Source organism: Gambusia affinis, linkage group LG12, assembly GCF_019740435.1.
Source record: "Gambusia affinis linkage group LG12, SWU_Gaff_1.0, whole genome shotgun sequence".
In the NCBI taxonomy this organism is placed as follows: Eukaryota; Metazoa; Chordata; class Actinopteri; order Cyprinodontiformes; family Poeciliidae; genus Gambusia; species Gambusia affinis.
In genome coordinates this window covers 6,080,974-6,096,033 of record NC_057879.1, presented here as the reverse complement: position 1 = coordinate 6,096,033, position 15,060 = coordinate 6,080,974, and the positions used below count along the sequence as shown (strand labels likewise).

The 15,060-nt window shown below is 40.5% G+C and overlaps 2 protein-coding genes across 5 annotated transcripts in view; both read right to left on the bottom strand.

The window, feature by feature from the left end:
• Nucleotides 1-530: 530 nt before the first annotated feature.
• Nucleotides 531-11,978, bottom strand: LOC122840692 (SH2 domain-containing protein 1A-like). 2 transcript variants are annotated; one of them, XM_044133267.1, is made up of 5 exons: nt 11,846-11,978; nt 8,724-8,935; nt 4,650-4,728; nt 2,352-2,493; nt 531-2,141 (listed from the first exon to the last, which is right to left on the bottom strand). In XM_044133267.1, exons 2-5 carry the CDS (start codon nt 8,873-8,875, stop codon nt 2,098-2,100), a joined length of 417 nt encoding a protein of 138 aa, XP_043989202.1. In that variant the 5' UTR covers nt 8,876-8,935; nt 11,846-11,978; the 3' UTR covers nt 531-2,097. The 2 variants fall into 2 exon arrangements, with proteins under 2 accessions (XP_043989202.1, XP_043989201.1); XM_044133266.1 differs by having other exon boundaries at nt 8,724-8,938; nt 11,846-11,976.
• Nucleotides 11,398-15,060, bottom strand: part of LOC122840685 (uncharacterized protein CXorf38-like) — a 24,363-nt gene continuing 20,700 nt past the window's right edge. For all 3 annotated transcript variants that reach the window (XM_044133254.1, XM_044133256.1, XM_044133255.1), the window contains 5 exons: nt 14,924-15,058; nt 13,167-13,289; nt 12,932-13,081; nt 12,098-12,295; nt 11,398-11,980 (listed from right to left, as the gene is read on the bottom strand). In XM_044133254.1, the coding sequence (XP_043989189.1) occupies nt 11,858-11,980; nt 12,098-12,295; nt 12,932-13,081; nt 13,167-13,289; nt 14,924-15,058 (729 nt within the window). In that variant the 3' untranslated portion in view covers nt 11,398-11,857. The remainder of the gene's footprint in view (nt 11,981-12,097; nt 12,296-12,931; nt 13,082-13,166; nt 13,290-14,923; nt 15,059-15,060) is intronic.

Here is a 15,060-nt window from a genome sequence, read left to right as displayed (position 1 = left end):
GTGAAAAGTGAAGATGTTTTAAGACCACTATGAATGAAATTTAAGACCTGCATCTCCAAAGAAATGTACAAAAGGAGACTGAATATTTTATATAATAGCGCTAGGCCTTCTTTTTCTTCTTTTTTTTAGCACATGATGCTTGCAGCCTCTTACGGGTTGGCAACAGAAGTGAGCCAGTGGCAAATATAATCTGGCAAACTGACTTTAATTTACACTTACCAATGGTAGACGCAAGAGAGCTAGCTAACTAGCTATCAATGGTTTATTAGCAGCTAGTTAGCGGTAGCCTCGAGTCACAGAGTGCAATAAAGAAGTCAAACTTTTGCCTGACAGAAAAGTCTCACTAGAGAAATAAACTACATAGAATATGAGATAAAAGCATCCTTCCACAACAACAGTGTATTTAAGGCCAATGTACATTATTTAAAATGAATTCAAGACATTTTAAGGGTTTAGTTTTAGACGCATGTTTAAATGTTTGACGTAACCAAACCCGTAGAGACGTATCAAACCTGACACTCTTTTAGTAGATTATTCCTCAAGGGGAAAAAAAAAAAAAAAACAATTTTAAAGTAACCTGTTGGCTAGAGGTTAATTTTGAAAAACTCCACAAGGAGAAATGACTGAGATGATCTGAAATAAAACAATACGCTCAGTTAAAACGATCGGGCGCAGTACTTCTGGGTTTGTCTATTACTTTAGAACATTGTAATTTAAACCCTTGTCAACACACAGAGGCCACCGGTACACAAGCAATTTGTGAAACATGGTGGAGGATTTTTTTGTAGTTCAGTGGAGGTTTTACGTCTTTTACTGAGAAGCCAACAGAGAAGGGCTGCGATGGCAAAATAAACTGGAACTAAATACTGACCTGGAGTTGTACAAACTCTGTTACATATCGGATATTGTTTGTTTGCACATGTTTTGAGTGTTTTGTCGTTTGATTTTTGCACGTGTGTTCTAAGCTGAGATTGTTCCAGTGTTTATTTTGATGTTCTGCAAAACTTGTACTCCTTACAATGTTCAATAAAACAGAAAAGGCTTTATTTAAAAAATATTAGACTATTCTTTTTGAAAAGCTATTGATGTAAATAAGCTCTTAGTGTCCAAAATGGTGTCCAAAATAAGCAGTGGTGTCCAAAATGTTTACACAGACCGGGGGCCAAAATCAACAAACTGAAAGTGGTGTGGGGTAACACAACGGCACAACATTTTATTGCAAATTCTTCACCCCAAATTTGAACCATTTGGAGACTTCTGACATGTTTATGCTTCTGGAAAATAAAATGTCTCAAGGGACTTTACAAGGAAAAAAACAAAAGGGAAAAAGTCCGGTGAAATTCTTTACTGTATTAAATGCCAGTTGCATGCAGCAAAAGCTAAAAGTTTAGGTGACAAATTCAACACCTCGATAATTAATTTGTTCATATAACAAAAAGGAAGTAAATAAAACCACACATGCCCTGCAAACGAGCAGTCCAATGCAAAAGCTTCAAATTTTTTTGTTTTGTTTTGTTTTACCTGATACCACAAGCGAGTGGAGGCTTGTGGTGCACAAACGAACAATTAAAACTCTTGCGGTGAAACAGCTTGTCCCGCAGCTCGCACGCGCGCGTGCACCCGCCGTGCGCTCCTCCGCTTCCTTCACTGCTGTAGCCTTTCTGATGCCTTCAGATAAGATGGAGGAGAGTGAACCGCAGACATAAAGAGGTTCAAAACAGAGCCATTAGCTAAAGCACACAGGAAATCCCTTTGCTGTGAAATCTGAAGAAAAGCGTCGGGGATGCGAGCCGAAGCCGCCTCGCGCAGACAGGCAGCGATGGAGCTCAGATAAAGAACGCAGGTCTGCAGAGAGGAAACCACAGGAGATCAGACAAAAGGATTACGCCCCGTAATTACGCTGCATTAATTCAAGGCAGAAACAACTTCACCACACACACCAGCAAAAAAACATACACTCTTCAGAGATCTTCCCAGAACATTTACATTTATTTCAAAATGTATATCAGAAAATACAAAAATAAATATGGAAAGGTTTCAGCTGAAGCAACAGATGGAAGAAGATGATCCGAGAGCGGTCGGCGTGGCGACGGGGTCTCACTGGCCAGACTGGCCGCCGTTCATCTCCATGTAGACGAGTCCTGCGGTGAAGGAAATGGTGGAAGAGATCAGGAGGACGTGAGGCAGATGCTATCTCTTCTTCTCTTGTAAATCAAAACCATTAGAAATCTCTGACTCATATCGATCATGCATGGGAGTCAGTCTGCACCAACAATAGCATGCAGTAGTGAGTGGAGGTGGGTTTTTTTTTTGTTTTTTTTTTTTGCTTTCAAATCTGTTTAGCTTCGCACCTTGAATCCAGTTGCTCGGTACCGTCGCTCGTTCCAGAGGAAGGATGAGGGGAGCTACGCCTTGATGGGAAGTCGGGTGGCTTCTGTAGTGATCGATCAGCGACTCAATAGTCCCAAACCTCAGCAGTCTTCCTCTTGTATCCTGTTAAACACGCACACACACACACACACACACACACACACACACACACACACACACACACACACACATATTCAAACTGTTGTGAAAATCTTTTTGGTTCCCTTTCAGACTTGTCGTGTTTTTTTTTTTTTTGTCGCACTTAATTTGAATGTTTCAAATCCTCAAACACATCCGGGCCAGACTGCAGTGAAAAAACACAAAATCTTACCAAGAAATTTTTGTTGTGCAAATATCTGAGGACACATTAAATGTGACTAAACTAACTAACAAGGAACTTTTCAGCGATAAATAGCTTTTTCATAAGTCAGTAATTCCTTAATAGTGATGAAAAAGTACTACTTCCTCTGGCACTTATAACAAAATTTTTTTCCCATGTTAAGTGTAATTATCTGCCAGTGAAACTAGAACTTTTTGGATATAAAATATTATGGGATCATTTACTTTAAAAACTCCTATCTTGCTAAGAAGCTACTTGTAAGTTGGCTTTGTCTTAATTCAAGTATAATAAAGACATTTGAGTCTATACCAACAGTCCTTGGTGAGATTTTGTGTGTTTGCTGTGTATTTCTATACATCCACCCAGATCAGTGCTACATATGAAGGTTGGTTGAACAAATCCTGCCTGACAACATGAAGTAGGCTAAAAGATCTCAAGAAGCAACACCTCATGCCACAATCTGAAGGAGATTCAGACTGAGGAACAAAGTCACTGAAATCTATCGGTACAGAAAGACTGATAGATGACATTTCTAAGGATTTGGAGAAGCTTCCCAGGAGTGGCCAGACTATCAAAATGACTCCAAACGAGCATCAACAACTCATCCGGGAAAACACAAAACGACCAAGAAGAGAAACTATGTGTGAAGCTATGTGCATCCTGTTGAATCTGGTGTGAAACCAGATGCAACAGGTTTCACAGCAATCATCTATGTTCCCAATCATGTGGGAACACAGATGATTGCTGAGTTCCCAGAAGCCTTTGTGTTACTTATGCAGAATGTTCAGTTTGTATCTTTAAAGGTGCAGCATTATGTGTTTTCCAGCCACATACTGACATTTTATACCGCAATCAACTATGTTACCTTCAGTTGTCAATAGAAAGGAGTATATATCAAATATGACAAAAGAAATTTGACTTTGTTTTTTAACGTCTTGAAATTGGGGCTCTGTCTCTTTCAGAAGCTCCTGCTTTTTCTGAAACTCCGCCTTCAGGAAGTCATCACAATCTAGCCCCACTTTTAACCCTTTAACAACGTTTTTACCAGCGTTGCACCGAAGCATAGCTCCTTTAATGAGCTCAGCGCAGCAGCTCCACCAGGTGTTTGCTAATTGCTGCTGGCTAGTCTGGGGGAGCTGAGAGGGGAAGTCACTGCTTTCTGTGAAGCGGAAGCTTGTAAACTTGGACACTGCGTCTCAAAGTTGGCGCACGGTCCACCCAGGCGTTTTGCACAGCTGACTGGTTGCCATGGAGATAAAAGGATTTCTCAAACATGCATGAAAGGAGTGTTTTTGATGATCATTACATCATCATGTAGATCTCAATAAAAGTCAATTTTATACTGGTCCTTTAAGCCCAATCTCCCTGGGATTACACAGCAGGACAATGACCCAAAGCACACCGGCAGTGGATCAAAGCACAGACTTTATGAAGAATTTGGAGTGGTCTAGTCAAAGTAAGGACTTTAATCTTGAGTTAAATGCAGCACCATGAGCATACACAGGTCAAAATTCCTCCACAGCGACGTAAATAACTCGTCTCCAGTTATCACACAGGCTTGATGGCGGCCGTTGCCAAGGGTTACCCTTCCACATAAGGTCGGATTAATTTGGCAAATACCTTAAATTGAATAAGATATGCTGGTCTCAAAGACTAAGCCATGAAAGTCTAAGTGCAACAAGGCCAGTACAGTGAAACTGCGAATGGCTCATTAAATCAGTTCTGGTTCCATTTTATTTATGGAAGTTAATTTTCTGTGATTTTATTTTTTGAACAAAAAAACCCAGAAGAAATCTTTAGAGAAACAAGCTGTCTTTTCTTTCTTTCTTTTTTTTTTTTTTAGCAGCGTTTGTGTACATCAGTGGAAACAGCGACTGACTTCCTGGTCGGTGTTTCAGAGTCTGTACATGTGTCACCTGCTCCTCTGATCTTCACCCACCTGGAGGTACCAGCCGCCGCCGCCGCCGCCGCCGCCGCCGCCGCGCTCCAGCCTGTAGGTGTGTACGAAGGGCGCCTTCCTGTGAAACAGAAACTGCTTTCAGACCACTTCTGCGAAACCGAAATAAGAAAACGTCTGAAACTAGCACGTTATCTGGATCTGAGGCCGACGGTGACTCACTGATGTTCGGGGCACACTCACTGTGAAAACAGACATCAGTCGCTCTGCTCAGCCCTGTCGCTTTCGCCTGAAACATTCTCTTTTTACCGCAATATTTTTTAATTTTAATCAGTGCTTTCAACACTTTTTTTTGGGGGGGGGGGTTGAGGGGGTTTCAGTTTCTTTTTGTCTTTTTGTGTGGTCGATTTCTTCAGAAACGAGACCTGGCTGCAGCTCCTAAATGAGCAGATTCACATACGTTAACATTATTTTAATTTCTACTTAATCTCTGTGATTTGACTGTGAATATTTTCCTAGTGTAGAAAACAATCGTTTTTCTTTAGGGTTTTATTGGGATTCTGCGAAGAGCCAGGCAATGAGTCGGAAAAAACAAACAAGCAAACAAAACAGTTTCTGGTTCCTGGTCCGACCCGTGAACACCCATTAGAGGCGGGACGGACTGAACGCTGATTAAACTCGACAGTCAGAAATCAGTGGGTTGGTTCTGCAGGTTTGACCAAGGCAAAAGATTTGACCAAAATTAGTTTAGACCAAAAAAAACAAAAAAAAAACGTAGGCCATTGTTTTAGGAAAGTGGCGACGTATTTATTTGTTTGAGGTGAGAAAGATTTTTAGACAGACGTCCTCTGTGTCTCTGGTGGAGTTGCTCATATTATCGATAACGGTGAGCTTTGAGGACATCGAGCGCCATTCAGCCTCTTTGGAGGGTTTTATATGGACGGCATCCATCTCATCGTTTAGCGTGAGCAGAGATAAAACGTCTCAAAACGCCCTGAAGCTCATAGAGCTTCACCTTATCGACCGATGAGATGCTCTCGGTTCGTCGCTCAAAAGTGTTTCAGATCCAGATCATTAGAAGCGAATTATGTCCGATTTGGTTCTGTTTTTGTTTTTTTGTCCGGTTTGGTGCTGACATTTCTCATCAGGAAGTATCTTCTGACCCGAAATAGTTAATAGTACAACTTGTGTTAAATTTAAACTTTGATTCTAGTAATAACTCTGGGGGATTTTTTTCATAAATCCCCGAGTGACGCGTCGTCGCCTAAGACAGAAACGAGTGCTGAGAAATAAACTAACGGAGAGTCTTTTTGAAGCGTAACATTGTGATTTAAAACATGGCTAATCTGTGATACACCAGTCTAAGTGATTTAGTGATATTTGCATAAAGGAGCAGCGGCATGTGATTTGAAACTGGAGTCATTTATTGCTCACATTTTCTGAACATTGATTTTTTTTTTTGTTCGTCTAGAAACGTATTCAGAATGTTTTTCCCTTTACACCAGTATTTGCTCGTCCAGATTTTTTTTCCTCTTTTCAGTTTTTGTCAAATTTAAATGTTGAAGACAAGTAAAGACATCTGATGCAAAGAGCAGTTTTAGAGTACTGATTTCAAATGTGAATGAAAAGAAGCCATGGAAACCAGCCTGGCCTCAGATAAAGCAGTAACTGAGGAAAACCACGTCGATGTCGAGTCAAGAAATCAGAACGGACGCGTGCGGCACACTGACACGTGTCTAAAAACGCAACACCTCCCGAAAGAAATCCAAGAACAGACGAAAACCAAACTCACTACCACCTATCGGTCGGGGAAAGGTCAAAAGGTCATTTCTAAGCGTTTGGTTCTTCAGTAAACCACAGTGAGAGACGGCATCCACAAGAAAGAACCGGGAACGTCGAGGAAGTGGTTGACCTGCCGGCGTGACTTCAACGGAGGGTTGATGATTCAACCAGGAGCATCTGAAACGCTGCAGAGCTCTCCTGGACTGGTTATATTTCACGATTTGAAAACAACAAAGAGAAGTTCGAGGCCATAAAGGACGCAAAGACCCGTTTCACAGCGGCTAGTAAACATCTCCATGCATCCCAGGATCTTTTTTTTTCTTTTTCTTTTGGAAAAGTATCCAGCAAACTAACAAACGTGAAACTTTTGATGCGAAATTAGCACAACATCTAAGAAAAATCACATTTTTACCAACAATCAAACATGGTGGCGGCAGTATCATGCTCTGTGGACGGATTTCGCCCGTCAGGAACAATCGAGAGTTATGCAGCAGGGCAAAGAGCAAAAATACGCAAAAAGGATCTCCTGGAGAGGCCTTGTTGTGACATGTGCACATGTTGTTTGTCGCATGTGGTTTCACAGCTCTCTGCTCTGTTTTCATTTTTTCCCTCTCTCGGCGGGTCTAGCTTTTCGTTTTTCCCATCTTCGTTGAGACTGAAGTAAACCAAAGACACGTCACGAAGGGAACGTGATAAATCCACAGACAATAGTTTTGATTGCCATACGGCCGGATGGGCGCACTACAATTAATACTACTACTACTACTACTAATAATAATAATAATAATAATAATAATAATAATAAAAATACAACTATTCTGCAAAACATTTAGACAAAATTCCCCCATGTCGACATCAAAGATTCATAACCAAGAAGCACAACAAACAATCAGGCTTAGAGGCTGATTACTTATTACTTTTGTATTTTTTTTAGGTAGTATATTGGAATCTATTTAAAGAGCTGAAAGATTTACAGTCAATTCACCAAAATTATTCAGGATACTTTAGATGTGAAATTAGACAGATTTGGATTTCAAACTTCCGTACTTTCAACCAAAACGGTAATGAGTCTTTTTGTATTTTTAACAAGTATACTTTTTAATTCTACATTGAAAATGATTTTAATGATCATTGGAAAGATGGGTTTTTTTTTGGCATCAAAACTTTCAAACGCTTTCTCATGAGTCGTAATCTCTGCGGGGACTTTGAGAGTTTATCTGATTCCCTCCGCAGATACGGAACAAGATTGAAGTCGAGATTGTGTCTGGGTCGCTCCGAGACGTAAAAATTACTGCCAGCCAGAAGAAAACATGTCGCTAAAAAAAAAAAAAAAAAAAAAAGATGATCTTAAACCTAAATCTGATAGAGATATGAATCAATTTTGGGGGCTTATGTGTAAGTTGGATGTTAAAAAGAAGTAAAAAAAAAAAAAAAAAAAAAAGAAGAAATATGTTTATGGTGCTTTTTGTTTTTTGGCAGTGCAGCTGAAGAGATTTTATTTTTTATTATAATATTAGTCAGAGACTCGCCCATTTCTTTTCACAGCTCCGTTGTTGGGGACGTTCCGGTCATGCTACCTATAATTACACATAAAAAGCCTCATTTTACTTTAAAGCGCTTCACGTCGTCACACCCGAAGACCATGAGCCAGGAAGGTCTCGTCAGAGGAATTTGATTTGACTAAATTAAAAAAAACACGAAGCCTGATGTATTAATAAAAAAAGGACTTAGATTTTTTGTTGTTGTTGTGCCGCCTGTTCTCAGAGAGTTTTGCTGCCACTGTTACATAACCTCTAAAAATATTCTCAGTGCTTCCAGTTACAGAAAACTGAGCCGTTCTTAAGTAACGAAGCGGTTTGGCAGAGACGGTGCTGTCGTAGACAAAAAATGAAAACGGCGAGATCACGGCTGGCGAGAAGGCTTTCGTTGGCCGTCAGTCATTTCTGCCTGCATCCTGGGAACTTTTGTTGTTCCGTTCCTTATGTTTATTTCTCGAGTCTGGGCGCCAAGCTGCGAAGCGAGAGCTTCCACGGACACACGTTTCATTTCTGCTAAGCATCTTGTATCGGAAACATGCGAGAAAACTGTTGAAATCGAGAAACGGCAAAAAAAAAAAAAAAAGAAAAAGAAAAAAAAGAAAAAAGCCGTGAAGGCAGAGTCTTAAGCTGCATCTGTGGAACCAACAGAGAAAACGCTGCCAAGAGCAAAACGCCAGGCAAAAATCAGCAAAAGTCTGTCTGGTTTGTACATTTAGATCAAAACCAATAAAAGAAACAAAAAAAAAAAAACACCCCTCCAACATTGTAAGGTGAAAAGTGAAAAGTGAGACGTCACCTCACGCACAGACAGTAGGCCCCGGGCACCGTCTCGCTGTCCCTCAGCATAAAGCTGCCGTCGCGTCCGAACTTCTCCAGCAGCTTCTCGGTGACTTTGCTCCCGATACGGCCGTAGTAGATGGAGCGAACGGCGGCGCCCTCCGTCTCCATGGCGCCCTCAGAGCCAGGTGCCCATCTGCCGCGCTCTCTGCAGGTGGAGGTGAAGGCACTCTGCTGCACAACCAGAGAGAGAGAGAGAGAGAGAGAGAGACTGATAGTGTGCGAAAGGTTATAGAGGCAGGAAAAGCTTTTCTGGTTTTCACACTTTTCTGTCATGCAGACACAAAACTGCAGCATGCATGTGATGATTTTTTTTTTTTTTTATATAACCACAATAAGGAGTTCACGGGGTGGAGCAGAAAAACAATTACTCTCGTTTTTGTTTTTGCTTTTTCTCTTTTGGAGGCTTAAGTGAATATTTTGTAAAAAAAAATAGAAAAAAAAAAAACTTAATCATTCTATCAAATTTAATTGATTTAAAAAAGAATTTTTTTTACCCAATCTGTCTTTGATTTGTGTTTTAAACATGTGGATAAAACGCAATGATTTAGCGGCATGTTTTATGTGCATCTCAGACAGAGAGGAGAGGATTCAGGCGAACAGAACGAGACACCGAAGCGGACAAACAACCAGCAACCCCCACGCTCCACCCAACGCCCGCGGCTTCACAACATCAATAGTAACTGTGGTTTCATTTGAACGCCTCAGGCCTGCTCACACGCTTTAAAGTTAAAAAACAAAACAACTTTTCACCTGAAAAAAGGTCGGCCCTCTGAGGCACGACAAACAGCAACAACAGGATGGAACGGAGTATAAAGATCGATCTAGAATCGGTCCGAACCATAAAATCCACTTCCATGTCGTTGCGTTTGTAACCAATAATAAAAAAATAAAAAAAACTCAAAACTCAAAATGAAGCATTAAATTTAGAGTCGTGCCAAAGTGAACTCGCACCGGTTGAAACGGACGTTTGCTACCATGTAACATGATGACAGCAGGACTGTGTCTGGAAAGAAACTCACACCGATTCAGTTCAGATAAAAAAAAAAAAACACAAAAAAACAAAACAAAGTGTGTTAAAAGTATTCTAGTTTTCACACTTTTTATCTCATGGTTTGTTGAAGCTCTTTTTTTCTCCTTTCCTGTGTTTTCAGTTTTTTATAGTCTTTGGTCGGAGTTTGACAGCCAACACACATCTTGACCTCAACAAAGGCTTCTCCAAAATCCATCACTATTTTTTGTATTCTGAAACCTTTAGTTCTTCATTCCAAAAATATGAATTATCCTCCAACAAAGACAAAGTTGACAAGTTGTTTTTTTTTTTTCCTTGTTTTTTTCCCCCCACTTTGAAAGCATGCTTTGACTCGCCATGATGCTGAAGGATGAAATATTTTTCCAGAGGACATCTGAACCGTTTTGGTCAAAACTGGCTGATATTCGGAGCTTTTTATGATTTATGATTGCTTCACAAAAACCCTAATTCTATCTGAGTAAAAAAACCCAGAGCACAACGCTCTGGGATTGTGCTCTTGTGTATTGGGTTCTTTTTATAAGGTGCCGTGTCATTTTGCTGTGTAACTTCACATATTCTACATTGATCAAAAGTTCCTCCGTCTCTAAGGAACCTGGATGAAGAAATTTTGCGGCATAAATACGAACTGTAGGTCTGCAACTAGAGATTATTAGCGTGGTAGCACTTTATTTGACGGGAATGCGCATAAGACTGACATGACACTGTCATGAACACGAAGGAGACTTTATGAATGTTGCCATGAAGTGTCATTCCATAAATAAAGACAAATAATGACTTTAAAAGTTGCACTGAAAGTCCGTTAGAAGTGATAACTTTTGTATTAAAGTGTCATTATTCACAAAAGAATGCAAAGTTGGCACTTTTAATGGACTTTTAATGCAACTTTACAATAAAAGTGTCATTATTTACCAAATGAAGCTTCATAGATATTCATAAAGACTCGCTCATGTTGGTGTTTCGTCACGTCAACCTTCTGAAGATGTCATGTCACGACATCTTCAACAAGCTCCCATCTTAATACTGGCTGCATGTTTGACTACTCTTCTTGGCAGGAACTCCAATTATATCATGAATAAAAAAATGTAAAAAATAAAAATTTAACCTGACCCAACCCAAGCCCATCAGCATCGTCTCCAATCTGACCAAAACTAATTAACTGTATTTATAGACGCGGGCCTGAAGTAAACCTGACATATTATTTAAATTAATCTATTTCCACGTTTGTTTTTAGGCTGTGATTCGTGTAACTTGTCCTGTTTTTTAGTTTTTCTTTGACGTCTTCCTGCTCCATCTCCTGAGATGTGTGATTGGTCAGAGCAGTGGCTGTGCAGCACTTGTTACAGCCTAATAAACTTCTCAACCTTTATTTCTTTTCTCCTCTACTTAAGACTACAAATAGATTAACACATTGTGCGCTCTGTCAATGAACCAGCCGCAGAGGCCCGATCCGACCACAAAGCCATTCATTTTGGCCTGAATTTCGGGTCAGGTTCAGACCATGAATATAAATATATATATACCCTGATTTAAGGTTTTTCCCAACAGGATCAGGTTTATTGCCGAGAACCACGACCACAGCGAAGAAACAACGGACCAAACATTTCATTTTTCTACGTTTTATTTGAACCTGAATGTTGGATTTTGACCTTGTTTGAACACTCAAAGCTGTGAATCAAATCACTGCTAAAACCACAGACATAAATGTCGTAATGGAGGATTATTGTAGTTAAAGATGGAGAAAAACTATAAACTAATAAACTAATAGCCTTCTCCAACATAAAACATATAAAAAAAAAAGCCCTTTAAGTCAAGCCCCATTTGATATTAAAACAGTAAATTATATAAAGAAACAAAAACGTTATCTTTGGATATTTTTGCTAGCTGTACAAACAGACCGTTGATATTATTGGTAGCTAAAGTTCTTTCTTAAAAAAAAATTTTACATTTAGAATTTGCCTCCCGTTTTAATAAGTGCATACAGTCGAAACAATAAACTATGTACTCCAACTTGTTCATAGCAATAAGTCCACATAGAGTGTATTTCATTCTCTGGTTCTCTTTTAACCCTCTTCTCCTCCTTTTGCCTCCAGAGAGTCGATAGCTTGAAGCTCGGAGGAGAACTCCTCTCCTAGATCTTTGTTTGCCTGGAGGAAGCCCCGCAGCCGTTTCAGCTGCTCCGCGTCCTGAGGAGCAGACAGAGAGTCGGGGGGGAAACGTGTGTCACGCGTTCGTTACGTCTTCTTCAAAAACAACAACAACAAAAAAAGAGAGAAAAAACAGATGGTTTTTGTTCCGCCTACATGCGCCTTTGCGTCCTCGTCTTCCTCGTTGGCAGCATGCAGACACTCCCGCAGCATCTCCCGCAGCAGCTCGGCTTCCCACCGGCTGACCGACTCGGCGCCGGACTCTGGCGAGTCAGGGTCCGAGTCGGCTGACGGGCCAGCGGAGTCCAGTCGGTCGACACCAAACACACGTATCGAAAGATCTACGGTCAGCATCTGGATCACAAAATATATAAATATATATATAGTGTTGTGAAAACTGGCATAGAGTGGTGAGATTTTCCAGGTTAACGCAGAAAACAGATCACACAAACCCGAGACACATAAGTAATCTTGTATCTTGATTTATCGATGATTATGCAAAGAGTTGATGTAATAAAAAGCAGATCAAGAAATGAATAACGTGATGAATAAAATGGTGGATAGCATTAAACGCAGACGATTATTAAAAGAAGTTGCGTTTGAAGAATAAAATCAGAAAGGCGATTATGTTTGATGATTTACGAGGATCGTACCGCATATGTAGAATTGTAACTGAAGCAATCATTCATTGTGTGAAGCATCGTGATATGTGATTCTCAGACTGTGTTAGCGGTCAGGGCCAGTCGAGGGTCTGAGCTGAGCGGGAAGGCAGGGGAACTCAAAACAGGAACTGGAATGTTTTCTCCGAACCAAATGGTCAGTGGACTTTTTTTATTTTATTTTTTTAGAGAAGTTACAAACTGCAGCTTTCTTGGAAACACAACAATCGCTAAATTGCGTTTTCCTGACATTTTCAACAGTTTGGCGCACGTTTGCGATGGCAGCGCAGCTGTAAAGGTGGAGCTGGCGCTGTTTTCCAAGCAAACTCACGTCTTCGATTTGCCTCCCGACGGTCAGCATGTGGGGCACGAAGCTCAGCTGCTGCACAAAGTGCCTCAGAGCCGTCCTGTAGTGCCTCATCCAGTCGTCCGTCACCCGAAACTCGCAAGAGTGCATCAGCTCGTTCCTGCACTGAATCACCTGGAAGCAGAAGCAGACGCGGTTTTACTCCTGACATGAAGCCGCATTGCAAGTCTTATTTATTTTTTTTTGCTCCACTGCTCACCTGTCTCACCAGCTTTGGATCCACGGAGCTGAAACAGTCGCAGTAGTTGATCAGGTTGAGCAGAGCCGAGGCGTCGAACTCGTCGGCGCGGTTCACCTTAGTCTGACCTCGTGGCATGTACGCCTGGAGACACACAAGAGCAGCAGGAGCGTGGGAACCCGACACGTGGAACACAAAGTCCAAACCTTCCTGATGGACTCGAGGTGGTTTGACGTCGAGCTGAAACAAGGCGTTTATTTTTTTCTTCTCTTTGCTCCAGAACGCGTCCCGTCGCCGTGGTTTCCGTGTCTTCAGCAGTGATGAGTCCTGATCCTGTCAGAGATGTTTGTTTACGTTGTGCTTAGCGTCTTGTCTCGGGTTTGTTTTCACGTCCTCTGAGTCCAGGCAGTGATTTCTGCTATGTGCTTACCGGTGTGTTGAAGTGGAGCAAAAAATCACACACACACACACACACACACGCGATTCTGAAAAATCTGAAACGTGTGTTTTACATTTGTACTCTTCTTATCTCAGAATGGATGTAAATATGTTTGGGGGGGTTGTGCTGATATTTTATGCAACTTCCTGTGGTATGAAAAAGTAGTTATCCGTTTTGCAGATTCTACAGATTTTTTGTTGAACATTTAAACATTTTTTACACAATCTAAGAAATATATTAAAATAGGCAAATAAATAATTCATTAGATTCCTTCTTTAAATAAGAAACTAGACATTTTATTGCTTAAAATGCAGTATAATAGGATTCCTTTTGTGACTTTGAACTGGGTGAGTATATATTTTTTTAATAATACCACTTGAGGATTTAACACTTAATTACTAAAATAGTTAATCATTCCAATAACGGATTCATCACAATTAATAATTTCTACCTTAGTTTAGCAGAACCTCTAGAAAACTAAAACAATGAAATAGCTGTGGCGCTTAAAAAAAAAAAAAAATTATAATAGGTATTACAGTACATTGCGCGTGTTTTTTATTTCAGATAAAAGCAATACTGCCATCTAGCGGAACTTTGCAGTATAATAAGCCTCTATGTGTACAGCTCAGGAGTCTGCTGCTACAAGTGGCTCTTCAGATGCCTCTTAATCATTTTGGCTGAAAATAATACAGAACTAACAAATGTTTTTAAATATGAATATAGCAAATGAAGGTGTTTGGCTGTTTGTATCCGGCAATTTTTATAATTTGATTTTAAGTAATATGTTTTAGATCTGCTTTCATTGTCATTCGATTGGAATCTAAATGCTTTTTCAAAATTTTGTTTTCCATCCCAGAAAAAATAAAATAAAATCCATCCAACCTTCCAACAAGAGTGACTGTGCACCTGAAATTATAATTTATCATCCAGCAAAATTTGTTATTGTGCACTGGCAGCAGTCACACACTCCTCAATAGGAGTGTGTGACGAACATCATGGAGACATCTTCACTCTAACCAAACCCTCTAAGTTTCACTATGCTAAAGCTAAGTTAATTCCATGCGATGGTGAAGATTCAGATCTTTTCGGGGAGATATTTTTGCAATAAATGAGTCATTTTATGCTCAACAATCATCTATTGACAACACAAATTGTCAGCACAAGAAGTGGAGGAATAAAGTTTGGGAAGCAACTTTGGAGTCCCTCCCACAACTGTGACGCGGTGCGTTAATTTGACCATCAAAGGTGAGACTGGCATGAAAATGAAGAAGTTCAGCAGTTTGATTCAGCATACGTTTCTGCGACGTTTTGCGAGTGGATGGAGTGATGTGTGGTCTACCTTGGCCAGCTCCCAGTGGTCCGTCCTCCAGTAACGGGGAAAACAGTTTGTCCAGTGGATTGTGCCATCTGGCTGTCTGTGGTGTTTCAGGATAACTCTCTGCCACTCTGAACACACCCTGCATACCGAGACAAGCT

Bases quoted from the DNA above. Each gene is read 5' to 3' on its own strand.
- LOC122840692 (XM_044133267.1), bottom strand. From the start codon at position 8,875: ATGGAGACGGAGGGCGCCGCCGTTCGCTCCATCTACTACGGCCGTATC. The intron at 2,494-4,649 runs GTGGGTGAAGAT...CGTGTTTAACAG, and splicing joins GCGGCGGCTGGTACCTCCAG to GATACAAGAGGAAGACTGCT. The intron at 2,142-2,351 runs GTGCGAAGCTAA...CCTTCACCGCAG, and splicing joins ACCGAGCAACTGGATTCAAG to GACTCGTCTACATGGAGATG.